At 33.5% G+C, this 13,760-nt stretch overlaps 1 protein-coding gene across 1 annotated transcript; it reads right to left on the bottom strand.

The window, feature by feature from the left end:
• Positions 1-373: 373 nt before the first annotated feature.
• On the bottom strand, positions 374-13,760 carry LOC129806962 (peroxisomal acyl-coenzyme A oxidase 3). Its single transcript, XM_055855850.1, has 5 exons — positions 13,323-13,760; positions 9,234-9,559; positions 5,552-6,313; positions 5,008-5,476; positions 374-1,027 (listed from the first exon to the last, which is right to left on the bottom strand). Exons 2-5 carry the CDS (start codon positions 9,534-9,536, stop codon positions 480-482), a joined length of 2,082 nt encoding a protein of 693 aa, XP_055711825.1. The 5' UTR covers positions 9,537-9,559; positions 13,323-13,760; the 3' UTR covers positions 374-479.

The following is a 13,760-nucleotide window of genomic DNA, read 5'->3' as shown; positions in this document are numbered from 1 at the left end:
ACAGAAATTGTGGGAGGAGGAGATTTGCAGGGAGATGCAGACAGTGATAATTCCGGGAGTGATCCCCTGGCCACTGTAAATGTGAGCAGCACAAATGGAGACATCCCGCCTGAAATTGAACCGTCGAGGCGTGGAGAAAAGCGAAAAAGTAGCGGTAGCACTAGTGATCTCTACTCCAACATCAAGAATCGCCGGAACGTGGTCAAGCGTATTGCAGCCGGACTAAGGACAGAACTGACAATCCTGGAGAGACGACGGAATGCCATTCACAATGAATTCATGCAGCTCAAAGCCTTAAATGAGTACTACAAGAAGCTAGAGAGAAGTGTTCTACAGATCAGGCAGCAGAAGAAGTCCAAATAAAACTCCACACTACACCGACCCACAATCCATGTACAATTTATATTGAAAAAGAAAAAAAAAAAGAACAAATACAAAAGTGTTTCCCTTAAGAGTTTGGATTCTTCTTGATTTTCTTCCTATAGCTTGGACTTCTGAAAAGGTAGAACTTCCCTCCACCAGGTGGCTCGTTCCAAGGCACCCGGATTGGTCATAAATTCATTCTGGAGATTCTGATAGAGCAACCCATCGGATTTTGCAATGACGGAATTGAGGACGTAGTCAGGGGGTGCTAGGGAATCAGCCACTGTCACGGCATCTGATTTGAGAGTTTGGCAGCTGGACAACAAATTAGAGCGAATGGTTTCGGCAAAACTAGCTCCGGACGCAAAACTGCCCTGATAGAAAGCCACCATATGACGATCAATCACCCAGAATCCATATATCCTATGAATCTGCTCCAGGACAGGTTTCACACTTGCAGCCACATCCGACTTCAGGCAACGCAGGCGGAAACTGCTGATGGCATAGAATTCAGAATAGATAAAAGCGAGATCTCTGGCCTTGTAGACTTGAGTGTTGTTCTTGGCTTCAAAAGAACATGCTCCCTTCTGCTTGGCCAAACTCACATCCTCCACAATTGAACGCATCAGCCAGCACATAAGCCATTCCAGGCAGTGATTAATAACTGCAAAAAAAAAGATATAATGTCCATAAAACTCATCTTGAAATCATAATATCTTTAATAAAAAAATCTAAATTTTAATATCCTTATTAAATTAAATTAATTAATATCTTAATTAATTAACAACCAGTTCAAATGATTAATCTGTTGAATTCATTGAATTTATTCAAATGGACTGAAAATAATTTTATTTTTAATTATGCATGAACAACGAGGCGATAGTTTTTTTTAATGGATTCAATTAAATCCGTTCATCGGATCAAAACGGTTTTTACAGTCGAATCTCGCGAAATTTTCAATAAAACGGTTCATGATTTTATCGAAAAAAATGCTAGGGTTGCTAAAAAAATTTCAAGAAATAAGGAAATGTTTCTAGAAACCCAGGAATGGATATCAGAAAAAACACGGAAATTTCTAGAAACGTTTAAATTTAAAACAATTCAAGAAAAAGGAAATGTTTTTTGTAAATCCGAAAATGCATCTCAGAAGAAACACGGAAACATTTCAAGAAACTCTTAAAAATTCAAGAAACAAAGACGTTTCTAGAATCCTGGAGAAGCATCTAAGAAACATTGAAACATTTCTAGAAACGCAAAAGAATTCAAGAAACAAGGAAATGTTTATATAATCCAGAAAAATGCATTATGCACAACGCACAATAATTCTTGTTTTGTAAACATATTTTTGACATTTCAATGAGAGTGAATGAAATTTACATCTAGTCATCTCGCTCACTCTCACAGAAAATATTGAAAACATGTTTACAAACAAAAGTTATTGTGCGCTGATCATTATACCCAACGCACAATAACTTTCGTTTTGTAAACATGTTTTTGACGTTTCAGTGAGAGTGAGAGAGATCTAAATCTAGTCATCTCGCTCACTCTTATAGGAAAATCTGAAAACATGTTTACAAAACAAAAATTACTGTGCGCTGAGCATTAAAGAAAAACGAAACACCAAAACACTTTTATTGAAATCATAAATATCCGAGAAACAAGAAAATGTGTTTTGAAAATCTCAGAAGGCGTCTAAGAAACACGGAAATATTTCTAGAAACTTTAAAAAAATCCAAGAAACAAGGAAATGTCTCCGAAATGCAACTCAGAAGAAACACGGAAATAATTTTTAGAAACGCTCAAAATAGTAGAAACCGTAGAAACATGAAAATGTTTCTAGAAACGTGTTCGATAGAATTCGAGAAACAAGGAAATGTTTCTAGAATCTCCAAAATGCATCTCAGCATCAGAAGAAACATGGAAATATTTCTAGACACTCATTAAAACTCCCGAGAGAAGGAAATGTTTCTAGACTCCTGGAAATTGTTCTTTGAAGAAACCCGAAAACATTTCTAGAAACTTTTAAAAAATCCAAGGATTTTTTTTAGATTCCCCAAAAAAAAATCTCACCCAGAATCAGAAGAAATACGGAAATATTTCTAGAAACGTTAGATAGAATTCAAAAAAGAAAGAAATGTTTCTAGAATCACCGAAATGTATCTCATAATCAGAAGAAATACGGAAATATTTCAAGACAATCACCAAAACTCCAAGAGAGAAGGAAATGTTTCTAGACTGCTGGAAATACATCTAAGAAACACAGAAATATTTCTAGAAACTCTTAACTCTTTCCGGACCGCAGCATATGCTGCAAGCTAATTTCACCATTTTTTAATCAAAAATATCTACGCTCAGGAATTAATTGAGGTCCTACAAAAAATATCTTACATTTGGACATCCTTATAGTTTGTAATCATCTACAAGAATAGGATTTTTATCAATTCTGAATAATTAAAAAACATTGTTTTTCATAGAACATTCATAATGCTTCTTTGGGTACTCAGAGTCCCAAAAGAGACGAAAGAGTTAAGGGGTTATATCCAGGAGAACGCCTAAAATTAGCGGTTCTTTTTTGTGATTTTTTTGTGACTTTGCTAATCAAGCGATCAAATTGAAATTTTCAGGGGTTTTTACATCTTCAGTTAAATCAGCATTTGTCGTAACTTCCATTTGACAACTTTTCAGGAGACGATATTTTCAGTTCAGCTTTATTTTTCTTAAAAATGAGCCCCGAATGCGATACTTTTGAATCAAAATAATAAAATTGGCACTAAAAAACTGTAAGTTAACTCGAGAAAATCTTTATAAAAAGAGTTAAAAGCTCACTGAGATATATGTCCGATGAAACACAATAAGATTTTATCGTAACTTCCATCGTTTATAAAGCCGTAACTTCCAATGTATGGAGATCTTGGAAGTTACAATTTTCAAAAATGCATTATATCAATTGTATTTGCTCTAGTGATAATATGCGCATTTATTTGATTTAATTAGGCAATTAAACTGTCATCCATATCCCTAAAAGTTTTTATTTTAATAATTTTATTAAATAAATTTTGTGTGTCGTGTCGCTTGTTTTGTTTTGAATTAATTACAGATCGGCAGGGATTTTTTCCCACATATTTCTCACAATTATTGAATGAAAATGACTATTATTAAATGTCAGATGAACCTATTGGGAGAAATCCTGCCTACCGCAAGGTCTGTTTTTTGAGGAATGGTTCCGAAAATCTGCTACAAATGGTAGAATTTTCAAAATTTTCAATTTTTTTTTTTAATTTTGTTCAAAAATTAATCTTTTATTCCAAAAGTTGGAATTTCTAAAATATTTTCGACACAATAAATTACTATGAGAAAAGGCTTATTTTTTGACCTGAGAGACCCATTTAACTCCTTAATGTTCCGTTATTCGCACTATCTTTTATTAATTAGGAGCACCTACAATAATTTTCCTTTAAAATAATTTTTATTGGGCTTAATAAACGTTTTTTTTTCTAGAGGGCGTTTAGTAAACAAAATTACGCCGATTTTAAATATGTATATTTCTCAAAATCGCAAAAATTAAGTTACGACAAATGCTGATTTAACTGACGAAATATGTCTTGATTACAAAAATATTTTTAATTTCAATTTTGAATACAAAATAGCGGTACAGCAGTATGCGGACTGAGTTTCGATTTCTTTTTCACCCGATTGCAATGAAATTTTCAGGGCAGCTGCTTAAATAGATTTTCTAGAGAAGTCCATAGGATAATCGGGAATATTGATTTTTGCAATTTTGGCAGCAACTTGAAAAAAATCATCATTTCTTGTTTAAAAAACTGACTTTAATTATTTATAAAACATAAATGTAATTGTTTGTCAATCTTAAAACTCCTGAAAATTTCATATTGATCGATTGGTCAGGAAAGTGACAAAAAAATCATCAAAAAAACACTAAATTTACGCGTTCTCCTCGATATAACCCCTTAAATAAAGAATTCAAGAATAATGAAATGTTTCTATAATCTCCGAAATGCAGAAGAAACACGGAAACATTTTTCTAGAAACTCTTTCTTAAGAATCCAAGAAACACGGAAATGTTTCTAGAGTCTTGGAAATATATTTAAGAAACACGGGAAATTTTTTGGATGTGCAAAAAAATACCCAAAATATACATGAAAACGTCTCAGAAAAATGCTTAAAAGTAGCCAACAAACTTGAAACTTGTAACTGCAACCAAAAGTGAAGGAGACACGAAATTATTTATATAATATAATCCCGAAAATTCATATAAGAAACATGGAAAAGCTTTTTAAATCGTGAAAGCTAAGAAACACTGAAACATTTACACATTTACAGAAATGCGGAAAACGTATCCAAGTTTTTCAAGATACATAAACGTTTCTTTGCCAAGAATTAATAAAGAATAAAGAATAAAGATTTACATGAAAGCAGAATATTTTTTGCCTAGAATTTATGACAAAATAAATTCAAAGTAAGGCACACGGGTCAAAATCTCGGATTGCTAAGAACGAATGTTAAAAATTGAAAAATTTTCGATGTAAATTCATCATAATCCTTGAAAGAGGCGTGGTCTATAATTATTCGCGGGCGGGCCGATTAGAGGCCCAATAGAAAACCTATAGAGAGCATAATACTTACATTGCCATGAAGTCACTTCAAATCGCTGAATGAGCTGATTGAAGGTACTCTTGAGAATCTCTTCGCGTCGCTTGATGAAGTTCACTGTACCCAAGGGGCTCTGAACACCTTCTGTCCACTGGCGCAGCAGCCAGTTGGACGCCTGCTGTCCCAACACATTGTTATCACCCTCGTAGGTCAAGCAAGCATCGTGATTGTTTCGAAGCTCCCCTAAATTTGCCGCCTTGAGATACCCATGTCCTCCACAAGCCTCACGTGCTTCCTGTATCGCATCCCTGGCCGTCCATGTGTACATTGGCTTCGAAGCAGACACAAGAGCATGGATCTCACCAACACTTTGAGATAAGAGATCAATTCCATTGGAATTTGCCTGAGATTTCTCAATGATCTTCAGGTAGAGATCCGTGAGGGAGTAAACAGATGTCTTAAGTACACAAGCAGCAGCCAAGTAAGGAAAAATGCGCCATTGCTATAAGAATTTGTTGAAAAGTTCAAAGATAATTGAGAATTTGGTATTGCTCATCATTCAGGAGAATTGACTTACGTGCAACTGATACTCGATGATCGGTTGTTCAGGTCCATTTTTATCCGGTCCAAATTGCTTCCTTATGGCAGCATAGCGAACAGCAATGACGACAGAATGAGCCAGAGTATTCGTAGCCTCTTGCATTATTCCCAATCGTCCGGCTGAGAAGCCCTCGAGAGCAGCTCCTAGGATCTTACTTGGCTCACTGAACACACTCACATAATCCCCCTCTGGAGTAACACCACCAGTGCGATTCAAAAGATTTTCCCGTGGAATACGATACTGTGTGAACATCACAAATCCATTATCGATGGCATTGAGTCCAATTTTTTCTCCCATGTCACCCACGAGGACTCCCGGATAGGTCTGGAGTGTCAATGGATTTCTAATAGGCACCAAAAATCCATGTAATCCATGACCCTGGCCATCAGGAGTGAAGAGATTTGCAAAAACAATGGCTGTCGTGGCAGTTTTTCCAAGATTTCCAATCCAACATTTTGCCGCCTCAAAATCGGGCGTATTGATAATGAACTCCTGGTTCTGAGGATCATAAGTGGCTGTCGTGCGGATCCGTTTAGTGTTACTGCCATGGGCTACTTCGGTAATAGCCAGACATGTGACAATCTCACGAGACCATGCAGCATTGTAGAACCACGAGTGTTGTTCAGTTCCCATGGCTCGTAGGGCATTCTGGAACAAACCCACTCCCACAGCGATCTTCACGGATAAACTGGGACAAATCGCATGTAGAGCTTCATTGACGCTCATGAGGAAGCGATACTAATGAGATCAGATGATTTCAAGGAAAAATGAAAATTAGAAACTTCGTTAGAATAACGGTGAGTTTAAATTTAAAATTTAACGAAAAGTCACAATGACAATTAATTTAACGAAGCTGACATCTTCTAGTAAGTCTAACTGTGTTATCACACTTGCACATTAAAATTTTAATATGATTCACATTAATTGTCGCTGGTGAGAGTCCAAATGTGTAATTTGTGTGTTTAAATCATTTTATATTCAAAATTGGATCTATTTGTTGATAAAAAGGTAGACTTGGCCCGCAAAATTTGATATAAATTGATTTATAGCATTAATGCGAAAAACTAATGCGATTTTCTCTTTAATTTTTTAATGTGAAAAATATTTATGCTTTAGGTAAATTTAAATTTATTTTTGCAGGCCAAGTCCATTTCTTTATCAATAAATAGAAAAACCCCAAATATTAAGTGACTCAAAGGCACAAATAACATATTCGGACGCTCACAAGCGACAATTAATGTGAATCACATTAAAATTTTAATGTGCAAGTGTGATAACACCGTAAACATGTTTTTCTCAAAACATCATTTTCAAAATCAGTTGTCAAGGTATTTCAAAAACGCCTGAACCAATTTTTCTGAAACTTTGTACGTACACTTCTTCTAGATATAGTTGGCTCATGCTTAACATGAGGGTTTTTAGAAATATTGATTTTGACGGATTTTATAGTATAAACATGCTAAAAAGTGGCAGAAAATTATCACTTTTTTGAAAAAAGTTGTGCCAAAAATCGAAAAAAAATATCCCACTGTTAAGCACGAGCCACATTCATATCCTAAAAGAAAATACTAGTTTTATGGATTTAAGATGAAGCTGCTAGAAAAAAACGTGACAACGTAAAAAACTAGTTTGCTATCATATCATTTCTCAACGGCTTAAAATTTTGAAAATTTTCCAAAAATTTTCCAGTGAAATTATCTGCCAAGGCCTACACTATCAGAAAGACGAAAATCTGAATTTATGAAATTTCATAGTTCAAAAATAAAAAATGGACAACATTTTTTTTTATGTCAAACCCGCTTACCCCCTTAATCAAAATTTTTGCTTAATCTATTTTGGTTATTTTGGTTAGTCGATATCCGTCCACTTCATTTGAATGTAAGTGAATGAGGCAAAATAAAAAAGTTATTCAAAAAGACAAATAAAAAAAATATTATTCTAATTATTCAATATATATACCTAAGGGGTTACATGGGTCAAAATTGACAAAAAACAGCAGATTTTGTTTTAATTTCTTTTCAACATAATAAAAAATATAAGTAATTCAAGCTCTTAGGCATATAAAAATATAACAGTCAAACTATATTTCCTGAAATTTTCATTTAAAAATTTATCCAGTGGGACTTTATTTTTGGAGACATTTAAAAAAAAACATACTTTTCGGTGGACAAGATTTATCAGAATTGGTTCATCTGAAAACCAAAAACCAAATATTTCCTGTTACCTGATGAGTTAAACTAGTCTTTGAACAAAGAAAGTAAAAAAAATGAAATTTGAATACCAGTTTTGACATGTTTTACATTACACTAGCCGTACTCACTATGGCGCTGTTATCTTGTAATATCGTTATATCGTTATCTCGTTATGTTCTCGTAATGTATTTTATAAATGAAAAATTATAACAAGATAACAGATTACGGAGATTACGAGATAACAACGCCATAGTGAGTACGGCTACTATGTTTCATCTTGTAGAATAGATTACGTTTTAATTAAGTGAACATAAAATCTTTCGTTTAAGGATTAGTTGAACTTATCAGCTAATAGGAAGTATTTTATTTTTAGACTTTAGAGATGGACCAATTCCGATAAAATTTCTTCACCGAAAAGTATTTTCTTTTTTCAAAAAAAAATCTCCAAAAGTAAAGTTTCAATGACTAAATTTTTAAAAGTTTTAAATGAAAAATTTAGAAAATATAGGTTATGTTAATGATGTACTTTTATATGTGTTTAAATTATTTTTTTAAATGCTGAAAAAATTGAGAAATTATTATATTTTACCAGTCTTCTTGATACACGTAACCCCTTAACTATCTTGAGAATGCGTAAATGAGAAAAAGAAATATATTGAGTTTCTTATGTAAGAAGTGTAATAATCTTTACGCTCGTTTTGCTCAGAACCATTGAAAAACATTATTTCATTTAATTAATCATCAAATATTTGCAATTTCAACTCATTATCAATAATGCCAAATTGATGGATAAATATTCCATTTTATTTTTTAGATGTTTGAGAAAATATTTAAATTTTTCACAAAATTATCATTTGACTTTCCATACGATTTTAACCAATTGCACTAAGCACTTCAATCGATAACTCTATTAGATTAGATGTATTAGGCTATTTAATAGGAGATTAATTTCTTCTCTACCATATCATACTACCAACAGTTTACTTACAACATTATCTTAGTTTCTGGTTTTTAAGGTAGGGCATTGTCCCTTAATGCCTCCCCAGCGCTACGAGCCTGTCGGTGAGCTAGGGAGGACCTGATAAATATTTTTATGGCATACAAGGGCAATGTAAAATTTTAATCGAAAATCGTAAGTCTCTCTCCGTTTTTCTCTCCAAAAATTTATCTACGACGGAGACATACACGAAGAATAGACACAAAAACGCTTTTTTACGCAAATCAAAATTCCACATTTGGGCTATAATAGCTGAGATTATAAAGAACAAAAAACAAGCTTAAATATAATTATCTCGATGGAGATACCGGAAAGCATTTGAATGTGAGAATACTCAGAGAAAACCGAAAAGCACACAAAATTTTTTCAAAGTTTTAACAAACTGATTAATGTCAAAGGTTTACTAAGCTGTAAAATGTAACAAAAAAATTCAAATTGGTTATGAATATCCCTAAATTTTATTACTTACCCTGGGTAAGTATCCCATGGCATAAACTTCCGGAGGGACAATGTCCAGTTTAGCGATGAGCATCATCTGCTGCGCAGCAATCTTTTTCTGTTCATCTACACTCGGAGTTGTCTTACTCTTAGCAAATAGCGGTTCTGATTCGAGCAACTTCCACACCTTGTACTTCAGTCGGAGTGAATTAATGTCCTCCAGGACCAACTTGAGCTGCTTCCAGTCAAACGCGCTCTGTTTCCGATGAGAATCCAGAGGACCCGGTGGCCAGTCCGGAATGAAGCTCAATTCCCGTGTATGAGACTCAGACATTTTGAGAAAATTGCCAAAATTATCTAGAAATTTATTAATTATTTAAAAATTAATTTTGTATTACAATACTCCGATATATAATCATTATTTCAGAGGCTCATGACTTTGAAATAGTTTTAATTTATGCTTAACATAAAAAACGATTTATCTTTAAGAAAAATGCAAAAATTCTACTATAAGAATTTAAAATAAAACTCAAATCTATAATATATTGTAGTATCATTATATTTTTGTCGTTAAATAGTGATAAAAAAGGTACAATTGTGAGGTTTTCCCCATAAATATTTATCACACAATTTTTCCAGTTTTTGCATAACAAATAACCCACATTGCAAATGATAAAAATCCGTAACTAAATACTGTAATAAATATACTAAGTAATAAAACTGACTTTAATGTGTAATTAAATAAAAATATTCAGTAAAAAAAATTCTCAATATAGTCTTAAAATTAACTTCTGAAACGGAAACCACGAAAATGTAATTTAAGCAGAGGACATTCAACCAATAGACAAGTTGTGCAAATCTTCAAGAAGCCTCAAAAGTGTGAATGAAAAAAAAAGTTCTTTACACTTGCAATTGGTAGTCAATTGGTCGAGACAGTGGTTGAATGACACAGTCCATTGATAAAACTACAGTTTCTGCTGAAATAAAATTAAATAATCCACGCACTGAGACTCTTCCAGAACGCTCTCTTCACATTCTTTCCGCCTCGCGATAAATTGAATTAAGCAGCGTGCAATTCTATTATTTCGCCCACCAGACGGAATTTTTATTAGCACAATAGTTTATATGATATCACAGCCATGTGACGATTCCAGATGAAGAGAGAGTAGCAAAAAACGAAACAGCAGAAAATGCCAACACATCAGGCCAGCGATATTGTAAGTTCCAATAGATTCTCATGATAAAATTCTTGCTTTTGCGGAAAATTGCTCCACATTTTGCCAAGACGTTTCATTTCATCGCAAATCACATTATGCCTCTCTTGAGCGAATTTACACAATTCTTACGCACTCATGTAAATATTTGTATAGAAGTATTTTGTGTAGTTGGTCTCACACAAGATACATGATCTCCAATAGTGAATGAAACATGACGCGATTTTTTACACGAATTGTCTACGACCGTCATTTTATTATCGTAACACGAAAAAAGTACATCAAAAGTATTTTCGCATTGTTTATCATTTAACGGTACACAAACCGATTTGAACTGATTTGTAAATCACTCAGAAGATCGCTAGATATAGCTTAGGAGTAAAGGCAGAATCACATTGACAGCGCTCACCGTATTTCGTTAATTTACGCATTTTCATTGAAATTCTTACACCAATTCTTGATTGCGGTATTACCTTATCTCATGTTCGGTGGCACTAGGTGAAAATAATATAAGAAAATTGAAGAAATAAAACGAAAATTCAATAAACGGTGAGCAAAAAAAAACTGTACGATTAATTTCTCTTACAGTTTTTTTTTGCTCACCGTTTATCGAATTTTCGTTTTATTTCTTCAATTTTATTATATTATTTTCATCTAGTGCCAACGAGTATGAAATAAGGTAGTCTTTGAAGTTTTTGAAGTTTTTAAAGTCTAACTTCAAAAACTGTTTCTAATATTTCCTAGTTTTAGGCTACAGCAACTTATTTTTGTATTCATTAATTTTTATATTAATAAGTAAGAGTTTAATATCATAATTTCCTTTAAATGAAAGTTTGTATAATCGAAATTTGTAAAATGGGATAAACTTTTGCAAAATAAATTGAATAGCGATATTAAATGAAGAATCCACAGTCTTTCACTTCATCAGCACTAATAGTAAGTTAAATAGTTCTTTCGTTTCAGATAAATAACATTTCTCGTTTGTCTTACAGTTTGGCTAAAAAAATATATAAATACATGAAAGAAACTTAAAAGGATATAAATACTAATTATTTTCTACTAAAGAATCTTCTATTACTTAAAAGTACTTGACCCGTTTTTCTCAAATAATTCTAAACCATTGCAGAAATGTTTTTCTGGAAGTTTTTCAAAATACGGTACTAATTGCCTTTTTAAACGAAGAAATTTCCTTTTCACGATTTACGAGTATTTCGTAAGTCTCCAGTAGAAATTCCCTATTTACGAACAATTTTGTGTCTACTAGTAGTACTTCTGTGTCTACTATTTTTTGTCAAAAATTGCATTTTTTAAAAAAAATCGGACATTTCTGCCTTACAAGGATGGAGGAAATTTTCTTTAAAAAGGCATTTTTAAAGAATTTGCTTCTAGTGTATAGGGTAAAGGCTCATAATTTTGTCCAGTCTGCTTATGAGCATCGATGTTCCAAGTTTGAAGTGCGATATTTTCAATACTAATTGACTTTTTTGTTACTCTTTTTTCAGAAGGGTTGTTTAGAAACTTGGCACGCTATTTATCGTCTTTTTTTTTTACTAAAATTAGTTTTAATACGTTTAAAAATGAATTGATATGTAGAGGTAAATTTGACTCTTATTTTGGACAACTTAGTTGTATATTTCGACAGCTAATTCTCCTCAATGGGATGCTAATTGTTCTCTATTTCAAAAACCTATCTTACCAAGTCCTCTTCCTGTTCATATAAGGGAACCGTAGAATGTCACAAAAAGCCCAGAAATGTGCTATATCATTCATTAACTCTTTCGTCTCTTTTGGGACTCTGAGTACCCAAAGCAGCATATGAATATTTTGTGATAAACAATGTTTTTTTTAATTATTCAGAACGGATAAAAATCCGAATCTTGTGGATGATTACAAACTATAAGGATGTTTAAATGTAAGATATTTTTTGTAGGACCTCAACTAATTCCTGAGCTTAGATATTTTTAATTAAAAAACGGTCCGGAAAGAGTTAAAGTGAGTTGACTTCGGAAATCCAAGTACTCGCGTATTCGCTTATTCCCTGGCCTTTCCGGGAACCTTTTAAGGTTTTTTTTCACTACATCTCTTTCGTAGAGATGATGCTCCTTTATTTCTCCAGGCATCCATACAACCTATCACAAAAGCTAAAACTTCTCGATATTTCGAGAGAAAAACGCCTCTCCAAAATAAAGAGTATCACCTCACTGACTGGTGAATCTCTTAGAAAATTTTCCATTTTTCACGCGAAAAACGTAATTCACAAGGCAAATATCACTTCAGGTCAAATGTACAAATAATCACTATTAATGTGAATCAACACAATAATCAATGAATATTTAATAATACCGCTGAAAACAGCGAGGAAATATTGTAGTACCTCACCACAGCTACACGAAGTTCTGTCATATTTCTCGTTAGCAATTGCTAACACTGAATTTTCAACAAATGAAATTTTCACTTAAATCATATTCAAAATTTAACGTTTTAGTGTTAAAATATTCCAAAAAGAACAAATATTTAGATATAATTCATTATTCATCAAATATTGGAATAAAAATCCATAATTTTAATCAATTTATTTTTAGTGTCCAATTTTATCCTCAAAGTGTCCAAATTTAGAAACTGTCCAAAATTATGAGCCTTTTCCCTAGAGGCCATAATAGAAAACGTTCTTTTCAATATGGCTGACATTTTTTAAATCTTCGTAGACAATATATTTTAGTGTTGCTGAAAATATCATTGTATTGATTGCCAAGAGAATAAACAACACGTTTCATTTGAATTGTTTACGCGCAAGCATAAGCGAGAACATTTCTGGTCAAAGTCATTAGCCCATCTCTGAGCATGGGCGAAAAATATTCCATCCGGAGAGCGCCAATTGTGTACAACCAAAATTGCAAAAGACTCACCGCGTTTCTGAATTCTGTAGGCTCACTGGTGAAAAAGACTGTGAACACACGGGTGACTAATAGACGCTAACCAGGAATTGTGATGAGAGGAAGTTGATGGAAATGTCCTTGACGGAGTGCTATGGTTACGCAAAGTTGCCTTTACTGGTCGATTTTTTTTTCTCTACTTGAGGGCCCAAATTATGTCTCCGGAGGATTTTATCAGTCACTAATCACATTGCAAGGGATGAAATCACCGGCGGATCCACTATAAATACACGCGATGCTCAAATGTGTGCCCAGAGTGCTTCTCCCTCACTCACTCAGAATGGCCAGGAGACGGAGCTTAACACTACCCACGTGAGACGCGACCGCGAAGAAACTGAACGCACACGCCAACATTGAACAATACTCAAGCAAAAGCCGGCCGGCTCCACATCCAACTCCCGCTCATGAGAG

The sequence above is a fragment of the Phlebotomus papatasi genome, chromosome 3 (assembly GCF_024763615.1).
Source record: "Phlebotomus papatasi isolate M1 chromosome 3, Ppap_2.1, whole genome shotgun sequence".
Taxonomy (NCBI): domain Eukaryota; kingdom Metazoa; phylum Arthropoda; class Insecta; order Diptera; family Psychodidae; genus Phlebotomus; species Phlebotomus papatasi.
This window is presented reverse-complemented; position numbering and strand designations above follow the sequence as displayed.